Source organism: Elephantulus edwardii, unplaced genomic scaffold (genome assembly GCF_000299155.1).
Source record: "Elephantulus edwardii isolate Elephantulus edwardi_28Jun2011 unplaced genomic scaffold, EleEdw1.0 scaffold00214, whole genome shotgun sequence".
Lineage (NCBI taxonomy): Eukaryota > Metazoa > Chordata > Mammalia > Macroscelidea > Macroscelididae > Elephantulus > Elephantulus edwardii.
In genome coordinates, this window is record NW_006399964.1 from 1,968,314 (window position 1) to 1,996,211 (window position 27,898).

The 27,898-nt window shown below is 38.3% G+C and overlaps 1 protein-coding gene across 1 annotated transcript in view; it reads right to left on the reverse strand.

The window, feature by feature from the left end:
• SMYD3 (SET and MYND domain containing 3) overlaps nucleotides 1-27,898 on the reverse strand; it is a 1,045,581-nt gene that overhangs the window by 777,140 nt on the left and 240,543 nt on the right. Inside the window, exons 3-5 of the mRNA XM_006897739.1 lie at nucleotides 9,374-9,481; nucleotides 8,109-8,166; nucleotides 5,335-5,471 (exon numbers count right to left, since the gene is read on the reverse strand). Coding sequence (XP_006897801.1) covers nucleotides 5,335-5,471; nucleotides 8,109-8,166; nucleotides 9,374-9,481 — 303 coding nt within the window. The remainder of the gene's footprint in view (nucleotides 1-5,334; nucleotides 5,472-8,108; nucleotides 8,167-9,373; nucleotides 9,482-27,898) is intronic.

Below are 27,898 nucleotides of genomic sequence, written 5' to 3' on the forward strand. Positions count from 1 at the left end.
AAGAGAAGAGAAGAGAAGAGAAGAGAAGAGAAGAGAAGAGAAGAGAAGAGAAGAGAAGAGAAGAGAAGAGAAGAGAAGAGAAGAGAAGAGAAGAGGTTCTCACACTGGGCAGCAAGACTTGAAGGAGACTGGAGCAAAACACTGACAGCAAGAAACATAAGGCAAGACCCTGGTGATGAAGAGACTATGGCATTGCTGTGGAACTCTGACAAGATGAAACCAGAAGAGCCCTGAGATAAAGGTCACAATTAAAGGTTTTGCAGTTCTTGCCAGATAATTGAAGGAGAAACTGACTTATAATTGCTCGTAGCAAACCTTTCTGGATGATTTGGATTTGACTGCTGAACTGAAACCAGGACTTTAACTAATTAAGGAATTGTGTTTTGCTGTTAATCTGGCTTGGAACTGCTGGACTAAACCTAGACATGTATTGTGAGGTATTCTTTGCATCTTCCACTCTCCAACACATTTCCCAAATAAACTCCACTCTTGGTACCACAACTGTGAGTAAAATCTATGAGTCAACAACAAATATTGAACCCATATAATTGGTAGAAAAAGGTGCAGGAGCATGGGAGATGGTGTGGTGTGCCTGACCTAGCAGCTATCTGTATGCTGCTGTATGGATAGTACTGATGGGGACAGTTCCCTTTATGAAGTGGGCCAAAGTCAGACTCGGCCACCACCACTCCCATATCCCATCTGCTCCTTTCACGCCATTGTAAAACAATTCTTAATAAGAAGTATGTGGGTATGGGTGTGGGTATGTGCATGTAGAAAAATAAAGTACCAGAGTTACTGACCTATAAGTTTAGGTTATTAACAACTATTGCTAATAATTAATTATTAACTACATCAAGAAGACAAAGATTCTTACCACTGAGCCAATAGGCAGCATCATGACAGATGGAGAAAAGATTAAGGTTGTTAACAATTTCAACTTGCTCAGCTCCACAACCAACACCAGCAGTCAAGAAATAAAAAGACGAATTGCTCTGGGGAAGGCTTCTGTCAGGGACCTCTCAAAAATGCTGATGATCTCTCAAAAGTGGTGAAGAGCAAAAATGTCAATCTGGAGACTAAGGTACACCTGATTTGGACCATGGTCGTTTCAATTATTTGCTGTGCTCTAGAAAGCTGGACAAGGACCAAAGTCGACAGAAGAAAAATGGATGCCTTTAGGCTGTGCTGCTTGAGAAGAATATTGAACATAACATGAACTGCCAAGAAAATAATCAGATTTAACCTAGAAAGGGTTAAACCAGGATGCTCCTTGGAGGAAGGATTTTGAAGCTCTGTCTCATATACTTTGGGTATGTGATCAGGAGGGACCAGTCCCTGGAGGAGGACATCATGCCTGGAAGAGTAGAGAAACAGTGCAAGAGAGGAACACCCCGGATGAAGTGGATTGACACAGTAAATGGGATAAAGGGATAGTGTGTCAGAGTCAAAGAGACTGGTTAAGGATAATTCAGCAAAATTCAGAGCTATTGTACAGAGGGTCACTAGAAGTCACAGGTGACTCAATGGCAAATAACAATCTAAAGAATAGAACAGAGAACTATTACACAGTCCATGTTATTTCAGTAAATTAATAAAACCGCTGCCATCAAGTAAATTTTGACACAGAATGACTCCCCCCCCCCCGCCCCCCGATCTTGTTTCTGAGACTGCAAAGCTTTCTGGGAGGAGACTGCCAATCTTTCTGGGAGGAGACTGCCAATCTTTCTCCCTTGGAGCGGCTGGCAGAATATAAAATCAATCTCTCAGAGAGGAGCCTAATATATAAACTAAGCGACAGGGATCCTTGAGACAATGAAATAATTTTCAAATTTTATTTTCATTTCATTCTTTGAAAGCAGATAGAGATGACAGATAGATGTTGTTGTTGTTGTTGTTGTTATGTGCCATTGAGTCACTTGCGACTCAGCGACCCTATGTACAACAGCTCTAAACTCTGTCCTGTGCCAATCTCATTGTCTCCGACACTCCCATCCCAATTATCCCAGTCACTGAATCAATCCACCTCATAGAGGGCCTTCCCCTCCTGCGCTGTCCCTCCACCCTCCCAAGCATGATGTCCTTCTCCAAGGACCGGTCTCTCCTTCAACATGACCAAAGTATGTCAGATGAAGTCTCAGAATCCTTGCCTCCAAGGAGCAGCCCGGTTTAACCCTCTTCGGGATGAATCTGTTTATTTTCCTAGCAGTCCATGGTACCCTCAGCACTCTTCTCCAACACAAAGCTCAAAAGCATCAAGTCTCCTTCTATCCTCCCTGGTCATTGTCCAGTTCTCTGATGCATAACAAGTGATTGCCAAGACCATGGCCTGTACCAGACACACTTTAGTCTCCAGAGACACACCGTTTGCTCTTCAGTACTTTAGAGAGGTCCCTAACAGCAGACTTTCCAATCACAATATGTCTTTTAATTTCCTGGCTCCTGGTGCCAAGAGTGTTGACCACGGAGCCAAGCAGACTAAAGCTGCGAACAATCTCAATCTCTTCACCATCCATCCTGACGCTGTCAATTGGTCCAGTGGTGAGAATCTTTATCTTCCTGACATTGAGCCTCAATCCATATTGGAGACTGCAGTCCTTGACCCTCAGCAGCAAGCACTTCAGGTCCTCCTCAGTTTCAGCAAGTAGGGTTGTGTCATCTGCATAACGTGGACTGTTGATAGATCTTCCATGGATGGATAGATAGATAGATAGATAGATAGATAGATAGATAGATAGATAGATAGATAGATGTTTGTTGTTGTTGTGTACTGTCCAGTCAAATCTGACCCATAGCTGAACCTCCAGCAGGTTTTCAGAGGCAGTTAATCATACAAGACGAGACTGACCATTCTTCTCCCATGGAGCAGCTGGTGGATTTGAACAGTGCGCCTTTAGGATTGCAGTACAGTTTCTTACCACTAGCCTACAATATAAATATAGATATAGACATAGGCACATAGATATCGATGATATAAACTTACACACACACACACACACACACACACACACACACACACACAGTTACTGTTAGATGTCATCAAGTCCACCCTATGAACAATGGATCTGGGTGTTGACCTATCTTGCGCCATCCTTATGAGCATCACCATATTCTAGCTAACTGCTACCTTCATTGTGTCAACCTATCTTGTCAACCCATCCTCTCTTTCCCTGACTCTCCACCTTTCTCTTAGATTTTTTTTTTCCTAAGGACTGACTCTTCCTGACAGCATGCCAAAAATATATGAAATAAAGGTTAAAGGTTCACTATCCTTGCCTTCAAGGAGCATCCTAGTTGCCTTTCCTCCAAGCTTGTTTGGTTTTTTGCATTCCATGGGATAGTAAATACTCTTCTTCATTGACACCAAAATTCAAAGGCATTGACTTTTATTCTGTCTTCCTTATTCACTGCCTAATTTTCAGCTGTATATGAAGGAACTGAAAATACTATGGTTTGGATTAGGGGCACCTTAATTTTTAAAGTCTTTAGTACTTCGTGAGGTCTTTGACAGCAGATTGATGAAAAAACACCTTTTTATTTCGTACAAAGACGTTTTTACATTCCTTACATAAATCTCAAATAACTATTATGACATTCTGGATTGCTATGACTGTAGATAGTAGGCTATCTGTTCACATGGGCTAAAACTAATGAAAAAGATCAACTTCCTATTTAAATATGTCTCCTTAAGTGAATTGTGGAGTGTGAAAGAGGAAAATTTTTATCAATAAATCAATGAAAACTCCTCCTTTCTGAAAGTAAACTTACACTAAAATTACAATCTAAAAAATGTATCCTCAAAGTACAATTATCTAATTTTAAAATCTTCAAAAGTTACTATTATTTAGTATACACATTTTCTAGATTCAGAGCTTGTTTTGTCAAGAAATGCACATTTCAAAATCCCACCAGAAATTTCTTTCAAGATCATAAAAAAGTCTCAATCTCACTCATGTCTAGTCATTACTAATTGGTAATTGTCTAGTCAGAACTAATACGTTTTTCAGAGGCTGTAAGTCACATGGGAGATGATTATCCATTTATGTGTGTATGTATGTATGTATGTATTATATTCAGAGCAGCCGGTGGATTCAAAGCACCTGCCTTTGGCTTGGCAGCACAATTCACTATCCATTAGGCCACCAAAGCTCCTATTATTTGAAGATAGAAGTGGACAGTGGATAGAAGAAGGAATCAATAGGAAGGTAAACATACATCTTCTCTAAACAAAATGATTAAGCACCAACAACAGTAATAGATTCAGGTAAGTTGTAACCTTCAAAAACAGGCTCAATACTCAACCAACCACCATGTAAGTTTAAAACATAAATTTAATACTTTTTGTGGTTGTTTAACATAGAGAATGTTTCATTTTAAATTGTTTTTCATTGTTGCACATTTTCTTCCCCTCCCGCCTCTTTAAGCCCACCCCACAGTGTACCTCTTATTCCAGATTGCTATCATATATATAATGCCTAATCTTACATTCCTTTCTTTCAGACAATTCTTCCCCTTATCTGATCTAATGCAGTGTTCATTATCTAGCCACTCTTTTCCCATCCTTTCCCATGCACAGGATATGAACAGATACTCTACCAAGACATTCAGATAGCAAACACACATATGAAGAAACGGTTAAAATCCCAAGCTATCAGAAAGACGCAAATCAAACAAATATGAGATATCATCTCATCCCAGCAACAATAGTAAAGTTCAACAGGGTAGCAGACAAGAAATGCTAGCAAGGTCGTCGAGAGATTTGAACTCTTATTCACTGCTGGTGGAAGTGTAAAATGGTACAACCACTGTGGAAGGTGATTTGGAGTTTTCACAAAAAGTTGGAAATAGAAATACCATTTGACCCAGCAATTTCACTACTGAGAATATACCCTAAAAAACCAGAGCCATAGCTGAAAAAGATGCAAGCACATCCATGTTTACTGCTGCGTTATTCACAATAGCAATGAAATGGAATCAACCTAAGTGCCCAGTAACAAATGAATGAATAGAAAACTATGGTACATTCACACAATGGAATGTTATGCAGCACTGAAAAACAACGAACCAGTAAAACATTACACAACATGGGGAATCCTGAAGGACATTATGTTGAGTGAAATACCTCAGTCACAAAAGCAAAAATACTGCATACAACCACTGTTATAAAATAGGACGCAATACCTTTTCAATGTGACTAATCTATTCCCAACTGATATTAGACATGAAGAATAGTAGATTTTCCAGAAAGGTTCAAGATTTACACATATCAAACAACAAAATTAGAGCAAAAATTTAACACACTATGCTAGTAAATATATAAAACTTAGTGCTTACTTTTGCAAAGGCTTCAAAAACATCAAAGGAAGGTGGCAGCTGAGAAGTATCCTGTATTTCTTCTTTCATGAAATGTTGAAATGTCATTGCCAGTTGCCTGAGGCCCTCTTTCTTATCTTCAGTCAGCTTGTTAATATCTTTTTTTAAAGAGAAAATAAATAGCACAATCACAAAGCAAAAGTTTCATTTTTCAGGGGTCAAATGTGAGCTGTTAAACCAGATATTTCCTACCTTAAATTCCATTCTGGCAGAGAACAAATATGTGTCCTTTCATTTTTTGACAACGACATATCACAATATTTTATCACCTAAATTCTCCCACATAATATCTATAAAATAAAATGAACTATCTATCAAATAAAATAAATGCATATACAGATGAAAATGCATCAAAATAAAAATTAGTAGCACTATGTGATACCATATTTACTACTTTATTTTTTACATTCAAATAAAAAACATCATGAATTCTTATCAATTCAGTCAATTTAAGCAGACTTTCCTAGTAAACATTTTATAAATAGGTCTGCTTCACTGATAAGTAGAAAAGACAAAAGGAGAAGAGAAAAGGTCAGGTAATTTAAGGATGGGTGACACACGGGGCATCAAGGAGAAAACATGGATTGACCAAAGACATCCCAAGTTCAGGTTTTTCCGGATTCAATAAACAAAATAAGGTGCTGCTTCATTCTGAAATCATGACTACCCTCTTAAAATTTTACTTTAAAGCTCATTACAGACAGATACTAAGGTTAACAGTGCACAATTTACTTAGTAAGGTTGGGCAGCTGTTCTCTTAGAGAAAAGTGAGGACGTTGCTAATGAGCAGGGCTATTGTTAAAAAGAAAACTCAACTACAAAAGATGTTAATTACGATCTGTTTAAAAGGGATATATGATTGGGTATTACTGTCATGACAGGAGTCCAGAATGAGGGCTGCACAGTGGAGTGGACTTGGGGGGAGGGACTGCAAAACAATGGAAGAGTCTTTCTTTTTCTTTTCAAGGAGAGGAGTGATTGGGGGTGGTGACAAGGAGAAAAGTGCAACAATGAATGGAAACCCTAAGTCTCTGTAAATGTTCATTAAAATTAATAAAGAAACTTTTAAAAAAGATGTTAATTATTTGGCAGTAATATCACAAGAAAATTTAATTCATTAATTCTCTATTAAAACCTGAGAAGACACATCATGGTGAATGTAATGGTTACTAATGTCAGGTTTACGTATTTCTATAATTTACCTATTTAACATATCAATTAACTCAATAATTTCTTAAATAATACTTTATTAGTATTTGCATTCTTGAGCTCATTATCATCAATCTGTACAGATTTCTTATTTGCCTCCATTCAGAAATGTGAACTCTACCATGAATTTAGGCAGCTCTGGTAGCCTAGTAGTAAGAAAGTACGCTGCAATCTCGTAGGTATGCAGGTTGAATCCACCAGCTGTTTGCGGAAGAAGGATGAGCACTCTCTTCCTGTGCAATTAACTGCCTCTGAAAATCCTCTTGGAGGTCACCTATGGGTTGGTTGCGACTTGACAGCAAACAAAAACAACCACGAATCTACTCTTTTCGTTCTGGTTTTTAGATGGTTTAGGATTGAAGCCATTTGCCCTTTACAATGTGACTGAAGAAGATCTTTGTGATGTGAAAGCTGAATAAACTCCCCATCTGTTCAGGAGCGGTGGTAAAGCTCTAGGCGGCTAAGTATTAGGTCAGAGGTCAGAACCCAACAGCTAGGGGGTGGAAGGAGTCCTGGCCCTCTGCTCAGTGAAGACGGCAGCTTGGTAAACTATGAGGTACTTAGACTCTGCTCCACTAGGTTACCATGAGTTGGAAATGAACAGCAACATACATGCTTTTTTGCTTCATTTCTGCTTCACACTAGGACGTGGAAAGCTCTCATGTTATCACAAACTCCTGAGGTGCTCACCATGGAGCTCAAGAGAAGGAAAAGTCAGTGCTCTCAGAGAGCAATGAGCCGTCTGTACCTGCTACCTCTCTCAATATCGAAAGAACCAAACACACAAAGACAACTCCATCACAACCCATTACAGTTGAGATGGGTCCAACGCCTAGCAAGCCTACAGGTGGAGGCAGAATTTATCCACGACGCTTTCAAGGCCATAAGCTTCAAGGCAGCAGAATACCATGTCCTTCTTCCACAGAGTGGCTGGTAGGTTCAAAATGCTCATCCTTCAGTTAGTAGTCAATTGCTCAAACACTGGGACACTAGGGCTACTTACATAAAAGACCAGTGAACGCAAAAGCTCCCTCAACTTTCTATTCACTACATCATTCTTCTTTGACATCAGTGAGGAAGTAGGAAAGAAAATCAAGAGAAGGGAAGGAGGGAAAGAAGAAACCAGAAATGAGAAAGATGACTCTGTCAACTTGACAAAGGATCACAATCCCCTCCCCTCACAATCGGACCCAGTTATGGGATCTCGCAAACTTCTATTTAACCCATGTGATCCCAGCATGAAGCAAATTAATATGTTGGCAGAATATGAAAACTTTTGTTAGACTTGATTCTAAAGACCTAGAAAAGCAAAGACAAAATGAACAGCTTCTCAAATAATAGTTGTTGTTGATGTTGTTTTTCTCTGTCATTGAGTTGCTTGTGACTGATAGTGACCCTATGTACGATAACTCTGAACTCTGCCCTCTCCTGAGGCCAGTCTCACTGACACACTTACCACCATTACTAAAGGCACGAGGCATTAATTTATATTTTTTTTTGTTTGCTAAGAAGAGATGATCACTTACTTGACTCCAGATCATAGAATGTGTAAAGTTCCTCAGATGCAGAAGGTTTTTGATCCATCTGTAAAGAAAAAAAGGAAGAAAAAAATAATTTAAAGTGACTCAATATATAAACAAGCATCAAGTAAATAATTTTAATTATTTAAATACAAGGTTAATTTTTAAAAAAATGTTCCTGTATCACTTTCTTAAGGTTGAATTGATTAAATAATAAAAACTTTAAAATAAAATCTATGCTGTAACTTAATCCATCAACTTCCAAAAGGAAATTCTTTTATAAAATGTATTTTTCATTATCTACTGTCTATTCTGGCAGTATGGGAAAAGAGATTAAGAAATAATTTCAATGAATTTTGCCTATGGAAAAAAATTCATTTACAATAAAGGAGCTCTGTGGTATGTTCTGCTCCATATCAGGCTGCTAATAGGAAAGGTGAGAAGTTCAAATCCACCAGGCCCTCTATGCTGAAAGTCTCCTCCCATAAAGATTGCGCTTGTTGTTATGTATCATCAAGTCAGAACTGATCCACAGCTGGCCCTCCAGCAGATTTGCCGAGTCAGTATAACTGAACAAGAGGAGATTTCTCATCTTTCTCCTTCTGAGCAGCTGATGGGTTCAAACCATGTACTTTGGGGTTGGCAGTGCCACGCCTTTCCGGAGAGGGACACAACACATTAGCATCAAGGGCAGAGTGTTTGGTTTCTATTTATAGACAGAGTGGCTACAACAACAGATTCAAGGACACTGGCAATTGACAGGATGGCACAGGGTCAGACAGGTCTTCTTCCTGTTGCACACAAGGCCAATACCACAGCGCCCAGCAACAGTCACTTTCCTATTACTGTTTCCCTTGAAAAGGTATTAAAAAAAAAAAAGACACACTTGCCCTGTGCATTAATTCACCACAGAAAAGTCATAAAGGTAGTGTTTAACAGACATTATTACTAACATCTTTAATTGCAATTCTTCCACTGCCAGAAGGAGATCAAAAGCCTTTAAGAAAAGGTTTTCTTCACTGCCATTGATTCTGGGATTAATTCGAAAACAAAATATCAACTACTAAGCACACAGGCCATTGCTTCAGAGTCAATGTCAATTCTGACTTTCAGTAATCATCCAAGAAAACAGCAAACATTTATGTCTTCATTCAGTCCCATCTCCTACCTTAACCTGGGTTTCATTTCAGCCTTTAACGCCAAAGATAAATGCAATTTTCAGTACTTCTATTAAATGGAAATCCAAGCACCTGCAGGCTTTCCACACTTACAAGTTTGACGAGCACTCTCCCGAGAAGGCGGACGGAGTCGGGCGGGTACCTGGGCTGGCAGTTTCTCAGGCATTTGCATTCTCGTTTGTGGTCAGGCCAAGCTTTTTTCTGTTAAAACAAGAAAGGGTGGCAAACAGCAAATTGAGATGTAACTTTCATTTACATTGGCTTTGAAAGTGCAGTCAGCAAATTCCAACAGTTAGAACAGCAGAGAGGAAAATCAAGGCAACTCTCCACAAGGCTAATGATCCAAGGGCTGGAATGCAATTAATAAGGGTGGACATCAAGAGATTCCGCTTCTCCTCTGCCCTGTAATCTGCCCCCTTATTATTACCAAGTTGGCAGTGCCCAAAAACAGAACTGTAATTTCTTGGCAACAGTTTTTTCTTTTTTTTTCCATTTTTTTCTTTTGATTAATTCATATTCAATAACAAACTATGACTATGGACACAAACCTGAAATCTCATGCCAAACAGGAACATAAAACACTTGGTTAAGGAAAAGAAAAATGGGGGCACATTTTGGTTTTGTTTTTGTTTTGTTGTGGGTTTGTGTTTTTTTTTTTAATTTCTCTACTTCCAAGGTAAGTAGAATGAACAGTGACTAAGGATGACAAAGAGGAATTGATGCCTCTGAGTTGTGGTGCTGGAGTACTAAATATCCCATAGACTGCCAAGAAAAGGTTAAGTCTTGGAGAAGGTGAAGCCAGAGTGCTCCTTGGAGGCAAGGATGGAGAAGCTCTGTCTCATACACTATGGACATGTTGCTAAAAGAGGCTATTCCTTGGAGAGGGACATCATGCTTGAGAAGGTGGAGGGAGAGTGAAGGAGAGGAAAACCCTCAATGAGATGGGCTGACACAGTGACTGCAGCAGTGGGTGCGAGTGTGTCAGAGACTGTAAGGATGGTGCAGGATAGGACAGGGGTCAGATCGGTTGTTTACAGGGTTGCTGAGTCAACTGCACCTAACAATAATATAGCAAAGCACACAAAGAAATATCAGGAGGGCAAATAAGAGACACACACACACACACACACAGAGCGAGCGAGCACCTAGTATGTTCTATTCCATGTGAGACTGTGAGTCCCTTAACTGAAGTGCCTTAGGCTTACACCAGTAACTGGAATTCAGCTTCTGAATTTGGGAACATCTGTCTACACCCTCCCAGGAAAATCTTTCTCATTTCCACGTACAGCACAAACAAAAAAATTTCTAAAGAGCTGCACTTGCTTCAAATGGGTGACTTAGATCCAAGTTCAAGGCAGAATTTCACTCCGAAAGCCTGTCATCGCAAGCTGCAGAATGGCAGTTGGGTCTGGCTGGAAGCAGCTGCTTCCGAGAAACTCAAATCTTGGTCATTGTTTACAAAGAGGACATTATTCCTTCCATGAGCTCTACGTATGGTTGCTTATATCATTATCTTACATTCACTAGGTCAATGTTCTTTTTATAAGTTATTGAAAAAATTCATGAAGCATAGTTTTGGTCAATTCAACATTATATAGGTATACAAGTACATTATATCAATTACAGTAAGCATGTCATGCAACTATCACCTCTTATCATTGCCAAATTTTCTAAGATCAGAAACAAAAATTCACTGCATTTTAAACAGTTATTTCCCCTTTCACTTAACTTTACCCACAGTGACTGCTAATATACTTTGGTCTTAATACATTTGCCTAGTCTTGTTTGTTCTACAAGTGTAATTATATAACATGTGCCTTCTTTTTTTACCATGCAATGCTCACCTCTTCCCAGCTTGTCGTCATACATATAATGTCTGATCATATATTCCTTTCAAACAGTTCTTCCCCTCATCTGTTCTAATGCAGTGCTCATTATCTATCCACTTCCCCCCATTCTCTTCCTAACTCTTCACCCCAGCCATATTTGTCCTATTATATAACAGTGGTGTTATGCAGAATTTGTCCTTTTGTGACTGAGATATTTCACTCAGCATAATGTCCTCCAGGCTCACCCATGTTGTGTAATATTTTATAAGTTGATTGTTTTTCAGTGCTGTGTAATATTCCACTGTACCATAGTTTTTCTACCCATTTGTTTGGTGGTGTGCACCAGTTTGCTTCCATTTTTTTTTTTTTTGCTAATAATGCAGCAATAAACATGAGAGTCCATACATGTGTTTGAGTGATGGCTCTAGTTTCTTTGTAATATGTTCCCTGTAGTAGACTTGCTGAGTCAAATGAGAAAGTTCCCAACCACCTTTCATAGTGGTTGTACCACTTTACATTCCCACCAGTAGTGACTAAGAGTTCCAATCTCTCCACAAACTCATCAGCATTTGCTTTTTGCTGCTCTGTTAAGCTTTGCTTTTGTTGCTGGGGTGAGATAATATCGCCAGTTGTTATGATTTAAATCTCTCTGATAGCTAGGGATTTTGAACATTTCTTTATGTGTTTGTTTGCCTTCTGAATGCCTTTTTTTGGTGAAGTGTCTATTCATAACTTGCGCCCATTTTGTGATTGGGTTGTTTATCCTTTTCTTGTTGATGTGCTACAATATTCTAGAAATTTTACATGTAAATCCCTTATCAGACATGTCATTGTCAAATATATTTTCCCAACGTAGGTTTCCTTCTTACTGTATTGGAGAATCTTTTTGATGTGCATAGGGACTTAATTCTTAGAAAGTCCCATTCTTGTATTTTATTCTCTCTTGGTTATATGTACTACTTGTCTTGTCTTGATTTTTTTCCCCTCAGCATAAACTTTACAAGGTTCATTTATATTCTCTATGAAAGATGTTCATTACCTAGTACTGATATAACAAGAAAATGTGACTAATTAATTTTCTATTAAAACCTGGATAGATACTTCAAAGTGAACTATAACATAATAGTTGCTAATGTCAAGTCCACATATTTCTTTATACTACCTAGTTAACAGAACAATTAATCTAATAACTGCTTAAATAATAATTTCTTAGCATTGGCATTCATGATCAAATAGCCATAAATCCATTCAGATTTCTTTTTTTAACATGGTTCATCTGTATTACTACTTCGTTTCCCTCAAGGGGAATACTGCTCTGTATGTACCACATTTTGCTTATCTATCCACATGTTGATGTAAACTCAGGTTATTGTAACTGGTGCTCCAATTAGTGTCAATGTACATTATGTCCATCACTTTTCTGCTATTAGGTATCCTATGAGTGGTTCAGTGTTTACAATATGATGTTTGTAATTATGTAAGTATAATTCACCAGTTGAGAAAGGTCAATGGAAGAAAGACCCTCAACCAGATAGACTGGCACAGGGAACTGCAACAATGGACTTGAGATCATGAAGACAGTGCAGGAGAGAAGGTACCAGCCTTTTGTTTATAGGGTCTATGAGTCATAGTTAACCTAATGGCAGCACATAATAAAGCTTCCACTGTCACTGAGTATATTACAACACAGAGTAAACCACTGTTGTTGTTAGGTGCCATCAATTCGTGTATGACTCATAGTGACCCTATGAACAACCGACCTGAACCCTGTGCCTTGGACTGTAGTTGCCTCAAAAGGGAAGAGGCAGCCACATGTGCCAGGGACTAGAGAGGAGACTGATCTGCAAGTCCTGCTAACCTTGGGGCAGGAGTGTTCAGTGAAAAAAAATTTTTTTTAATGGGCTTTTGGGGAAGCACCCCACACAACTTGAGTTATTTTTTTTTTATTATCTTTAGCTGGATTTTGTTTGCAGAGGAAGATGAAAGATGGGCGCAGAGGTCGCTGCTTCACAGCCTTCCTTCAGACAACCTTGGTTTGAGTCTTTGTTCTACTGCTTTTATTACTTTTTTTGGTCTTGACTGGGTCTGTTCATCACTCTGCAAGCTCCTTCTCAATTTGTGGAAGGGAAAAGTAATAATACTTCGAGTTAAAATGAGACCACCTGGCAGAGAGCAAGGGAGCAATGATGGCGGTGCTAGGGCCAGAAGTGCTGTCCCAGGCCACAGTTCCCAGGGGAGTGCAAAGGGTGGGGGAAGAGCTGCCTGGCCCCTGGGGAGAGCTGCCGTGTGTATGAGGAACTTTATCTAAGCCACTTTCCTCCATCTCTTCTACCTCTTCCAGTACACCTGTAAGTAACATCTCCCAAGCCCTTCTCTTCGTAACTCACAAATTTGTTCTCTCTAGGTTTGATCCCTTTCCTATAGGTAATCTGAATACTGAATCTTGTTTCAGAACCTGAATCCTGAACCCTGTTCCAGAGACAAAAGGGAAATATAACTGCCAGCTAAGGAATTAAAGGTGGATAGAGCCTCAGAGTTCAGCCAGCCATGCCCACCAGGCTCACCCACACAAACACTTTGCAGTCCAGAGGGCAGAAAATGTCAGGAAAGTATCTTTTAACTGAACAAGAAGGCATGAAGCTTCAACTCAAGGCCATCAGTAAAGGGTTCAAGGGGGCTCTCCTTCCCCTTCATCTCAATGCCACATTCAGCCTGAAGCAGCCAAAGACTTTGAGCCCTTATTCCCATATGTGAAACCCACAAATAAAAAAAAGGCAATCTCTTTGTATAAAAAAGAAAAGAAAGAAAAAAGGAGTCAAGCAAGTTCATCCCTTTTGATTTTCTGACTCCAGCTCTTAGCACATTTTATTTTAATACTAGCTTCTCGATATTCCAGTGCAATATTTAGAGTCTCATCTAACATCCACGTTGGTCTTTTTGTCTTCCTCTTTCTTTGTAATGACCCTTTGCATTCTTCCTTGATGATGTTCTTGATATCCTCCCACAGATCTTCTAGTCTTCATTCATTAGTGTTGAAGGTCTCAAACTTGTTCTTGAGATGGTTTTAACATTCAAGTTGGTTATATTCAAAGTCAAATTTTAGTTATTGTGGATTTGTTTTCATCTTATCTTCAACTTGAACTTGCAAATGAGTGATCTGTTCCACAATCAGCATCTAGCCTAGTTTTCACAGGTGATATTGAGCTTCCCCAATGATTCTTTCCAACTTCTTAGCCATTACCAAACACCTTGAACAATAAGTGATTGATTGTGTTGCCTCAGGACTATAGTTTCAGGTGACGTCAAAATCAATTGATATAACATGTGTCACAAGCACAATGTTCTTCACAGAGTAGTGATTGAAGACTTAAAAGTTTGTGAGCATTGTGAGTGCAAACATTGATCTTTCTTTGACTGGAATGAAGTAGGGGTAAAAATCAAAGACACATGAGAATTACTAGTGCATAGCACTAAAAGACTTCACAAATCCCAGAATTCCGAGATTCTGAGAACAGAAGAACTAGATGGTGCCTAGTTACCACTTATGATAACTCCAGAGGGATAACTGAAAGCAAGAACCACAGAGAGATGGCAGGAAGAGTAATTCTATGATATGAGATTGTAATCAGTGTCATCACATAAAGTATTCATGCACAGTTCAGAAGAAAACCAATCTGCTTTGTAAACTTCCACTCCATTCACAATAAAAAGCTTTTTTAAAACCCAAAAGCTTCAGTTAACCCTTTTGTAAGCTGATAAAATCTTTTGTAATGCTAAGATTAATTCAGCACTCACTTCAGCAGCACATATACTTAAATTGGAATGATACAGAGAAGATTAGCATATCCCCTGAGCAAGAATGACACCCAAATTCATGAAGCGTTCCATATTTTTTTAAAAAAAGGGATTTGTTTTTATTAGTTTACTTTTGCTATATCTAGATTACATAAATTTACTTAAAGTATATATAGTAGGTAACAGGCTGTCAATACATAGCTGACAATTTATTCTAAAATCAGAAGATGTAATCTACTGTTTTTTTCATCATGAATGGTTTGAAAGATGTACACACATACACACAAACTCCTATCAATTTTTTCATTGACAAATCTGACATGATCTTGATTGTTTTATTATGAAAGAAAAGCACTGATGAGCTATTCAAACAGAAGAGAAAACATGTATTTCCTCTTTTTTAAAAAAATTTATTTCCTCTCCTAATACGCCACACAGGGAGCTCTGGTGAGCTGGTGGGTAAGGAGTTAGCTATTAACTGAATCCAAAGGCAGCTGAATCCACCAGCTTCTCTGAGCAAGAAAGATGGGCAATCTTCTCTCATGTGACTTAGAGACTCTGAATCCCACTAGAGGGTTGGCCATGAGTTGGTTTTGATTCAAAAGCAATGAGAATTAATTTTATATAACACTGCCTTTTCACTATTAGTAAATATTATTGTACCTTTTCTCTCTCCTTCTTAGATACATATTCATTACACTTCAACAGTTAATTTAAATTCTGTCAAATATTAGACTTCAGTTTGAATAGATCCTTCTTTTAAGGCAAGAGTTATTTTTATTATGTAAATCGTAGTATGGCAAGGGTTGTTCATGATGGATGGAGAAGTTGAGATTATTAAAAATTTCAGCTTGATCAGCTCAACAATCAACACTCTTGGCACCAGCATCAGGAAATCAAAAGACAAAATTGCATTAGGAAAGTCTGCTGTCAGAGACCTCTCCAGAGTGCAGAAAAGCAATGTCAGTCCAGAGACTGAGGCTCACGTGATCCAAGTCGTGTTCTTCTCAATTACTTGCTATGCTTCAGAGAGCTCTAACTGGTTCTTGATTTTAATAATAATGAAACAGATCCTCAGACTCATCTTCTTTTTGGGGGGATTATTATTATTATTATTATTATTATTATTATTATTATTAAATTCATTCATTGTTGTACTTTTCTCCCTGCCCACCCCTCCCCACTAGTTCACTCTTCTCTTTGAAAAGTAAGAGAAAAATTCTTTCATTGTTATACAATCCCTCCCCCCAAGTCCACTCCACTCTGCAGCCTTTGTACTGGACTCCTGTCATGACAATAATACCTGGTCACAGATCCCTTTTAAACAGTTCTCTCCCTCATCTGTTCCAAAGCAGTATACATAATTTATCCCATCTTTCACAGTCTCCCCCAACCCCAATGTAATTCCTGTTTTACAACAGTGGCACTATGCAGTATTTGTCTTTTTTGTGTCTGAGATATTTCACTCAGTATAATGTCCAGTATAATAGGGTCACCCATTTTGAATAATATTTCATGAGTTTCTTGTTTTTCAATGCAGTGAAGTATTCCATTGTGTGAATATACCAGAGCTTCTCTATCCATTCGTTTGTTGATGGGTTGTTTCCAACTCTTTGCTATTGCAAACAAAGCCATGATAAACATGGGTGGGCATATATCTACTTGGGTGGTGGTTATGGTTTCTTTGGGGTAGCTCTAAGAGAGATGCAAATTAAAACAACAATGAGAAATCATCTCACCCTAGTAAGAACAGAAAATTTTAACAGAACAGCAAACAACAAATGCTGGCGAGGCTGTGGAGAAACTCAAACCATTATTCACTATTGGTGGAGTGTAAAACAGTGCAGACACTATGGAGGGCAGTATGGCACTTTCTCAAAAAGTTGCAAATAGAGTTCATTATTTTATGTCAGCAATTTCACATGTGACTATCATGAATTGAACTTCTTTTGTGTGAACTCCTGTTACAGTAAATATTCTCATGTACATTCATCACTTACTGAACTCTCAATCATCCAGGGAGGCTTCCTGTAGCCAAACTGAGGACAGTGAATTGCTAAGCAACTTGCAGAAAAGAGAAGAGATGCAGTCATTTTCCATTCACTTCTGGACTGCTTGACAGTAAGTAAACACTACACTGTACAGTGTACCTCAAATGTAGCCCAACATAAAGTCCTAAGTTGCCAGAAGCTTGCATGACTTAAAAGCTAGAATCTGAGGAAAGAACGCTGAAAGCTAAGGCAGCTGTCTAGCAGCTAAACTTGACTGGCAGATATTGATTAAAATCTTGCATAAAATCTCTAAAGAGAATGATAAGGCATTCAGTGATAAACTAATATTAGACTATCAGGCCAAATGATTATGCCAAATGAATGTGGTATCAAATGTAGAATAAAGGCAGCTTTCCTTCAGCCTTCAACAAATTAGAAAGATAAGACCAAATGTGTGTATACTTTTGTGTATACATGTATACAAAAAAAGTAAAGGAGGATAATGGTCACAGGGCATTTCTAAAAATGTCTTAACACCATTACTAAAAACTGAAGAAATGAAATGAGAATACACTATTACTGCTCAGGAAAATGGCATTACTCTCCTAGTTAACTGAAGAATTCTACAACAGAGGCAACTGGCATTAATTCCCCAAGAGCAAGTCATTCATCCCTTAGTGCAAAGTCTGAGAAACTATAGCTCCCAGGGCAAAGGCAACCTGCAATCAATGAATTTTTGTAAACTTCATTCAAAGAAAATCATTCAGTTATATTCATTTCTTGCTACAATAACAGAAACCTATGTTGTTGTTGTTATGTGCCGTCGATTTGCCTGCGACTCATAGTGACCCTATGTACAACAGCCCTAAACCCTGCTCTGTCCTGTGCCAGTCTCACTGTCTCTGACACTCCCATCCTGATTACCCCAGTCACTGAATCAATCCACCTCACAGAGGGTCTTCCCCTCCTACGCTGTCCCTCCATCCTCCCAAGCATGATGTCCTTCTCCAAGGACCGGTCTCTCCTCACAACATGTCCAAAGTATGTCAGACAAAGCCTCAGAATCCTTGCCTCCAAGGAGCAGACCAGTTTAACCTTCTCTAGGATGAACCTGTTTGGTTTTTTAGCAGTCCATGGTACAGTCAATACTCTTCTCCAGCACCACAGCTCAAAGGCATCAATTCTCCTTCTATCCTCTCTAATCATTGTCCAACTCTCTAATGCATAACAACTGATTGCAAAGACCATGGCTTGTATCAGGTGCACCTTAGTCTCCAGAGTGACACCAATGCTATTCAGTACTTCGGAGAGGTCCCTAACAGCAGACAATTATTTATTACTCAAACTTTAATGAAATAGTTGCTAACATAAAATGGAATAGCATTAACTGTTTCAGCTAGGCAGGCAAAAGAAATTCTTATGGAATCCCAATGCATTTTATTATCAATATTAAAGCAAATATAAAATCCAGCATCCCATCATACATGAAACAAAATATAAATTCTGAGCCATAGAGAATCAAAGCCTAAGAACTCTTTCCTGTCTCTTTAAACTTTCTATCCTACAACTCAGCTCTCCTTTACATTCATTATGGTCCACTACATTGGCTTTCCTGACCCTCTTTAAACACACTGTATTCATTCTTGCTTTTCTCATTTTTTTAAGACAGTAAGATCACTACTGGATATGATTTTCTAGCCATCTATTCAAATGTGAGTCCATGATCACCTCACTCACTTCTCATTCTATAGTTACGGACAGTAGGTACTATTTCCTCACTAAGCTTAAGGAAAGCTTGTTGGAATATGTTAACTGGTGATGGAATTCCATCAATTCCTGGGGCCTTAGTTTTAAGGAATGCCATCAGTGCATAAACTTCATCCTTTATTAACATTGCTTATTGATCATATACTACTTCTTGAAATGTTTCCATGTCAGACAATTCTTTTTAGTACAGTGACTCTGTGCATTCATTCTATCTTCTTTTTTGTGTGTTTTTTAAAAACAATGTATATTGGTTTGCATACAAAATTTGTATACATTGCTGTGCACCAGAGAGTCAGAACCAACCCATAGCTGACCCATAGGTTTTCAGAGGAAGTTAATCACACAGGAGGAGCTTGCCCATCCTTCTCGTGCAGAGCAATTGGTTGCCTTCAGGATTGCAGCGCAGCTTCTCGCCACTAGGCCACCAGAGGTACATTGTATTTCACACCTTCCTTCATTCACATTGTGTTTCACACAATCATTCCCATACATTATGTTTTCTAAAATTACTTACCACTGATCTACATCCACTATCACCTTGCTTTTCAAGGTCCTCGTTAAATCTATCCCAATTCCTGGAGGCCCTCCCTCAGCCTACTAAACTCTGTGACCCCATGATTTTCCTTCATCTCCACCTCCACCCCCCTAGCCCGATCACCTCACCCCTTTTGACTTTTATCCACGTCTTACTAGTTATCCTTCTATTCTTACAATAATAGTCTTATAGAATGTTTGTCTTTATGAGACTGAGTTGCATCTTCTTTTGATGCTTCCTGGATCATTCCTTATTTTGTTGGTATATCCATCCTCGAATATTGTAACTTGAATTTGTTCTTCAGTTCTCTTGGCTTCAGAAATGCCAAATGAGTTCTCCCCTCTGGATTTTCTGAATCTATCTCTTTACATATTTCATTGTAATACTTTACTTTTTCTTCTCAAGCCACCCTTTGGAATCTTCCACTCCACTCATTCACTTCTTCATTTTTTCCTTTTGTTTTGACTTTCCATGTTCTAGTACAATTTTCAGAGTCTCTTCTGATAATCACTTTGGTTTTGTCTTTCTCTTGTATTTTTCCAATGACCTTTTACTTTGTTTATGAATGATATATCTTTAACATCTACCCACAACTCATCTGGTATTCGATCATTTGTGGTTAATGCCTCAAACTTGTTCTTTTGGTTTTTAAATATAGGTGGAATAGACTCAAGGTCCTATTTTGGTTCTCAAGGATTTGTTTCATTTCCTTCAGCTTCAGTTTGACAATGCATATGAGTAAATGGTCTGTAACACAGTCAGCACCTGTCCTGGTTTGAACTACTGATATTGAGCTTCTCAACCAATTCTTTTCACAAATGTAGTCAATTGGATTCCTCCATATTTAAAAGCTTATGAGTGGCCATCTAAAGTATGACTATTGGTGTTCTACCTGTCCAGAACAAAAATGAGGGAAGAAAAACAAAGACATACTAAAATAGTTAGTCCACAAGACCACAGTAAATCTCTACAATCCTGAGGCCAGAAGAACTAGATTACACCTGGTTGCCACTGCTGACCATGCAAAAGCGATCACAGCAGAGATCATGGACAGAGGAGGGTAGGACATGGGACAAAACACAAAACGTAAAATGACCATGCCCACTGCTGTGACAGAGATTGGTGGAACTCTGAGACTCTGGCCCTTACTCATTCTTCAAACTGAAAACAAAACTCACCTCCATGGCTCAACTTTCAGCCACAGAACAGACAGATCAATAAGATGTCCAATAAGATCAGGAGCTCCAGTGCCTTACTGATAAAGAATTGCTCTGTCAACACAAAGGTACATGTAGCTCCAGCTGCTCAATAGGGAAAAGACAGCGAATCACTTCCCTACAACTGACAACCTCTAAAAACCCACTGGAGGGTCAGCAATGACTCAGTTTTGACTCAATAGGACAGAACCAAACCAGCAGGAGATACTCACTCCTTAAAATAATCAACTATATATGGTCAAGAGAGCAGTATTTGCCCAAAGATAAAATGGTAAGAAAGAAGAAATAGGTAGAAGAGTTAATGGAAATGAGAAATACACAGAGGATATAGAAAATTGTGACTATGTTGTGGGCATTTTATTTAATTTTATGAAATGAAATGCGTATGAATGCATGAATAAAAAACCAATTTGCTTTGGAAAATTTCAATCAAATCTCCTTCACGCATACACTTAACACACACAGAGAAAAAAAAAACAACAATAAGAAAGTACCACAAGAACGTGCTTTAAAAGTGAGAATGTACACAGACCACATGCCAGGGCAGACAGACCATGCACCAGGGCTGACGGACCCACATGCCAGGACGAATGGAGAGAGTTTGAGTGAAATCAGAATCAATTATTTGCACATGCCACGGAGCTGCCTGCTGATGCCGAGTGTGTGCCAGAGAGCTGCTTCTTTACTCCATGCACGCATTAAAAAGCTGCCTGCTGACACTGGGTGCTCGCTGGGGAACTGCAGGCTAACGCTGAGCGTGCACAAGAGAGCTGCCTCCTGCCTCGATACGTGTGCTGGGGAGCTGCCTCTTAGAGGCAGTCATTCACCAGGGAGTGGTCTGCTGATAAAACTCACATGCCAGGAAGTTGCCTGCTGATGCCACTTGTGCACTGGGGAGCAGCCTTCTGACGAAACTCAAATGTTAGGGAGCTGCCTGCTAACGCCACTTGCATGCTGGGGAGATGCTTCCTGACACCGGATGCAAGCCAGGTAGCTTCTTCCTGACAGCAGGTGTGTGCTGGGAAACTGCTTCCTGACATGAGGCCTGGGCCGGATAACTGCCTACTGACAGCACGCTTGCTCCATGGATCTGCTGATGCACACACCAGGGGTGACAGGAAGCGGCTAGTGAGGAAAGCTGGAATATGAGTTAGTGTGAGCCCAGAACTCTAGTCCCTTGGTAGCCGGCTCACACCCGGAACTTCAGTCCCAACACAGATGACCCACAACCAGAAGGCAACTCCTGATGCACAGCAAGAGCAATGCTGGAATCTGAGTGAGGTAATTTGTGGGGTAAGGGGGGGGTCACTGATGTTTGGCAGGATCATGTGGGACCCCTTAAGCTCAATCCAAAGGGAGTGAGACAGCTGGAGCTCATTCTTGAAGGGAAACTAAGGCTTCCTGGTTTTCCAATCAGTTCGCCGTGCTCCATCTTGTGTCTCCTAATATCCAGTCCATCACTTGCATTTAGGCCAGAGCATCTTGGTCTACCCTAGCTGCAGATGTTGTCTGACAGAGATGGTTAATTCCAGAGGCTTTTCTCTAGCAAACTGAGAGAAACTCAGGCAGGGTAGCTGCCCTACCCTCTTACAGAGTGGAGATTTCAGATCAAGGACCTGCTATCACCTCAGACATGAAAAACTCTAACATAGCAATGACATGTACGAAGCAGGCTACCTCACCCTCTACACAAGCCCAAAGTAAAATATCACGCCACAAAAAGTGACACAGTATCAATGGATTTCCTGAAGCCAGAAAGTCTGATAAAACTTTCAGATGCAGAATTTTAAAAAAAAACCAACAATGATTGAATATTTTCAATGGGTGAAAGACAAACTTGAAGAATTACAGGACATTGTAAGCAAAAAGCAGGAGAAGCTTAGAAAAACAATCCAAAATAATGCAGATAAAACAAACGAAGTTATTAGAAACACTGGAAAAACAAGAAACCACAATCCAAAATACGAGGACCAATGTTTCAGATGCTGTCAGCATGATGGAGGGACATATAAATAGAATTGAAGAGATAGAACACAGAACCAGTGAGACAGAAGATAGAAAATTCATCATGGATCTGCTATAACAAAAAGGAGAATCAAAAGGAAGGAAAAAGAAGAAAACCTAAGAATAATGTAGGACACAATCAAAGAAATAATATGTGCATAGTCAAAATCCCAGAACAGGAAGAAGCAAATAAAGGCACCAAAAAAGTTGTGGAAGAATTACTAGAAGAAAATATCCCAGGTGTAATGAAGAATGAGAAAATATATATTCAAGAAGCTGAAAGAATACCACATAGAATAGACTCCAAAAGAAAAACATCAAGACATATCATAGTCAAATTTGCCAGAACCAAAAATAACAAAAGAATTCTAAAAGCAGTGTTGGAGAAACAAAGAATAATCTATAGGGGAGAGCAAATAAGATTAAGTGCCAATTTCTCAGCCAAAACTGTGAGAGTAAGAAGACAAAAATGGATTGATGTGTATCAAACACTCAAAAACCACAACTGTCAACCAAGAATACTGTATCCAGCAAAATTTTCCATCAAATAAGGAGAGATCAAGATATTCCCAATAAAACAGAATCTAAGGGAGTTCATAAAAACAAGACCAGCACTGCAAGAAACACTGAGAGATGTATTTCTTAAAAAGGTGCCACAAAAAGCAGATGGACAAAAAAATCTAGCAACAACACCAAAAAGAAGTCAACAAAATGATAGTTATAAAACCTTGCCTCTCAATTATTACACTGAATGTAAATGGTTTAAATGCACCTCTGAAGAAGAAAAAAGAGTAGTAGACTGGATTAAAAAAACCCAAAATTCATCAATATGGTGTCTACAAGAGATGTACCTGGAAAATGAAGATAAAAACAAAAGGGTGGGGGAAATGTACCAAGCAGATGGCAACCAGAAAAAAAATCAGGAGTGGCGATATTAATTTCTAATAAAATAGATTTCAATGCGAAAACCATTGTAAAGGAGTCAATAGAACAAGAATATTAACAATAATAAATATCTATGGACCAAATTAAAGACCTGCAAAATATATAAAACAAACATTAACAAAAGTGAAAAAAGAAATAGACAACATTACTATAATAGTTGGAGACTTCAATACACCACTCTCAAGAAAAGACATACCAGAAAGAAACTCAACAAAGATGCTGAAGAATTAAACCACACAATAAACCAACTTGAACTCATAGATATTTATAGATTAATGCACCTTAAAATAGCACAATATACTTTCTTCTACAGTAGTGCGTAGAACATTCTCCAGAATAGATCACATCTTAGGTCACAAGGCAAGCATCAATAAATTTAAAAACATAGAAATAATATAAAGCATCTTCTCAGACCAAAATGCAACAAAATTAGAAATTAATAACAAGAAAATAAAGAAAAAAAGAACCATACATATGGAAGCTGAACAACACCTTGCTTGAACATGAGTGGGTATTAGAAGAAAGAAAAAAATTTCTTTAAAATGTTTCCTGAAACAAACAACAATGAAAACGCCACTTACCAAAACTACTGGGAAACAGCTAAAGCAGTAATCAGAGGTCATTTTCTAGCAATAAGCAAACACATCAAAAGGCAGGGGGAAATTTTAACACTGATTCTCCAACCCAATATCTCAAACAAATTGAAAACGAACAGCAAGAAAACCCGAGACCCTCTAAAAAAAATTGAAATTATAAAAATTAGAGCAGAAAAACATGAAATAGAAAACAAAAATAATTGAAACCATGAACAAAGCTAGGAGTTAGTTCTTTGAAAAGGTCAATTAAATTGACAAACCACTAGCAAAACTAACAAAGGAAAAGATACAAATAATTCTAATAAGAGATGAAATGGGCAACATACCTAACAACAAAACCAACTAAAATAAAAAGGCAAACAATGGAATATTATGAAAAATTATACTCAAACATATATGAAAACCTAGAGGAAATGAACAAATTCTTATAAATACCCACCCTAACTAAACTGATGCAAATAAAAAATGAACACCTGAACAGACCCATTACAAAAGAAGAAATTGAAAAGGTAATAAAACAACTTCCAGCTAAAAAAGCCTGGATCAGATGGTTCTACAAGTGAATTTTATCAAATATTCAGAGAAGAACTGTCATCAATTCTACATAAACTTATTTCAGAAAATAGAAAAAGATGGAATTTTGCCAGATCCATTCTATGAACAAAATAAATCCTTCATAAAAAAGCCAGGTAAAGACACCACCAAAATAGAAAACTATAGGCCAATATCTCTCATGAGCATAGACACAAAAATCCTGAATAAAATCCTGGCCAGTAGAATCCAACAATACATTAAAAAAATAATTCACCATGACCAAGTAGGATTCATAACAAGTATGCAAGGACACTTCAACATAAGAAAAACAATCAATGTCACTCAAAAATAAAGCAAAGACCAAGAATTACATGATCCTATGAATTAATGCAGATAAGGCCTTTGACAAAATCCAACACCCTTTTCTGATTAAAATACTTAACAAAAAAGGATTAGAGGGAATTTCTTGAACATAGTAAAAAAGTATATATGCAAACCCGAGAGCCAATGTAATTCTCAATGGAGAGAGATTAAAGGAATTCTCTCGAAGAACAGAAACTAGGCAAGGATACCCACTATCACCTCTCCTATTCAATATGATATTGGAAGTCTTAGTGATAGCAATAAGGCAAGAGAAAGAAATAAGAACTATCCAAATTGGCAAAGAGGAGGTAAAATTACCTCTCTATGCAGATGATATGATAGTACAAATAGAAAAGACTCAGCAAGAAAACTACTGGACATAGTCAATCAATTCAGCAAAGTGGGGGGATACAAAATCAACATACAAGAATCAACTGGATTTCTCTACAGTGACAAAGGGAATACAGAATTGGAGCTAAGAAAAACAATACCTTTCATAATAGCAAATCACAAGATTAAATACAGGGGAGTAAATCTAACCAGAAGCACAAATGATCTGTTCAAAGAAAATTATAAAATATTACCATAAAAAACAAAAATCTACAACCAGGAGAAGATAAAATAGATAAACGGGACCTTTTAAGAATCAAATCACTATGCACATCCAAAAACTTCTCCAAAAGGGTAAAAAGGGAAGCCACAAACTGGGGGAAAATATTTGGCAAAGACATGTTTGATAAGGGAATTACACTTAGAATTTATAGAATACTCAAGCGCCACAACAAGATAAAGGTAATGCAATTGAAAAATGGGCTCAAGATATGAACAGACACTTCACCAAAGAAGACATTCAGATGGTGAACAAACACATGAAGAAATGTTCAAAATCCCTAGCTCTAAGAGAAATGCAAATCAAAACAACTATGAGATATCATCTCACTCCAGTAAGAATAGCAAAATGCAATGGAGCAGCAAACAACAAATGCTGGCACGGTTCTGGAGAAACTGGTACCCTTATTCACTGTTGGGGGGAGTATAAAATGGTGCAACCACTATGGAAGGCTATATGACACTTTCTTAAAAAGTTGTAAATAAAAATATCATTTGACCCAACAATTCCATTATTGGGAATATATCCTAAAGAAACAATTACTGCCACCCAAGCAGATACTATGCTGTATTGAAAAACAAAGAACTCATTAAATATTATACAAAATGAGTGACCCTGGAGGACATTATGTTTAGTGAAATATCTCAGTCACAAAAGGACAAATATTGTATAGTGCCATTTTTTTAAAATGAAACTGACATCAGGGCTGGAGGGAACTTAAGAAAAAAGGGGGTAAATAATATATACAGCATTGAAACAGATGAGGGAGAGAAATGTTTAAAAAGAATATAGGATTAGATATTATTTTCATGACAAGATTCCAGAAAAAGAAATGCATAGTAAAGTGGACTGTGGACTTTGGGAGGGGACAGTATAACAATGAAAGAATATTTTTTTTTCCTTTTCAAAGAGAAAAACGAACTGGGGAGGAAGAAAATGTACAACAATGAATGAATGGGGAAAAAATGAAATGAAAAGAATATGCTGCAAAAAAATATATATTGCATTAAAAAACATTAATTAAAAAGTATACCACTTTAACCAAAAAAAAGTGAGAATAGAGACCCTTCATCTCGCACACTTTGGGCATGTTATCAGGAAGGGTCAAGCCCTGGAGAAAGACATTATATTTAAGAAAAAAAATATTATTCATTTCAATGAAAATTTACAGAGACTTTGGATTTCCATTCATTCATTGTTGCATTTTCTTCTCGCCCAACCCTCACCCCTAGAAGACTGTTCTCTTCAAAAAGTAAAAGAAAAATTTTTTCATTGTTTTACAATCCCTCCCCCCAGGTCCACTCCCCTATGTTGCCTTTGCTCTGGACTCCCCTCATGACAATAATACAAGGACATCATATTGAGTAAAGTATAGCATGCACCATTTGTCTGTCACTGTGCTGTGCTGTGGAAGCCTGTATATTGCTGCAATGCTGGAAGCCAGGCCACTGATGGTCCAAATACTAGCAAGGTGATCCATGGTGGATAGGTTCAGTGAAGCTTCCAGACAAAGACAAAGAAACAGGACTGGCAATCCACTTCTGAAATAAGAGGCCTCCATAAAGCATTTGAGCCATAGAAGAATGCTGCTGGAAGATGACCTCCTCGGAAGGAAAGGCCCTCAAACTACAACTTGGGAAGAGCTGACTCCTCAGAATCTACTGGATGAGATGGATGAAGGAAAGCAATCTCCCAAGGCTTTTATCTGCCAATGTACCAAGATTCAAAGTGAAGAGACAGAGCTGCAAGAATACTTTAGTGACTGGAAGATGGTAAAGTAGTGGGTGAGTGAAAACAAGGATGACACTCAATGAGAAGGACTCACACAGTGGCTGTGACAACAGCCTCAAAAGCAGCAGCCATCGCGAGGATGGTGCAGTGCAGGACAGGGCTTCACTGTGTTGTACAGACTCTTCATGAGTCAGAACTCAACGGCATTCAACAACAATAGACGATACTGGCTCTGATACTGATGAAAAGGTTTCCATCATCAGAGGCTCTGTATTTTTGGCCTAATCGCAAAGTGGCATATAATGTAAAATATAGAAAAATACAAAAAAATTCATTGCCATCAAATTGGAACCAAATCATAGGTGACCACCCTCCAGTGGGTTTTGAAGGCTGTAAATCACATGATAGGAGATCAGCCACCTTTCTCTTGAGGAGATTCAAACTGGGGAATTCAAACTGGCAGAGGTACTGCCCTAGGGTTAGCAAAGCAGCTCCCTGTGACTGTGTCTCCAGAGCACCGTCCATAATGCAATAGAAGGGTTATACGTAGAAACTAGTCACACTTCTCTATGGGCATAGTCAGAACATCACAGTTAATGTATAAGAGGACTGTTAGCTAAAAAATATTATTTCTACAATAGTAAATAAAAAATTTTGCAAAATCAAGAGCAAGTAAGTCTATTTCAATTGTACACAACAGT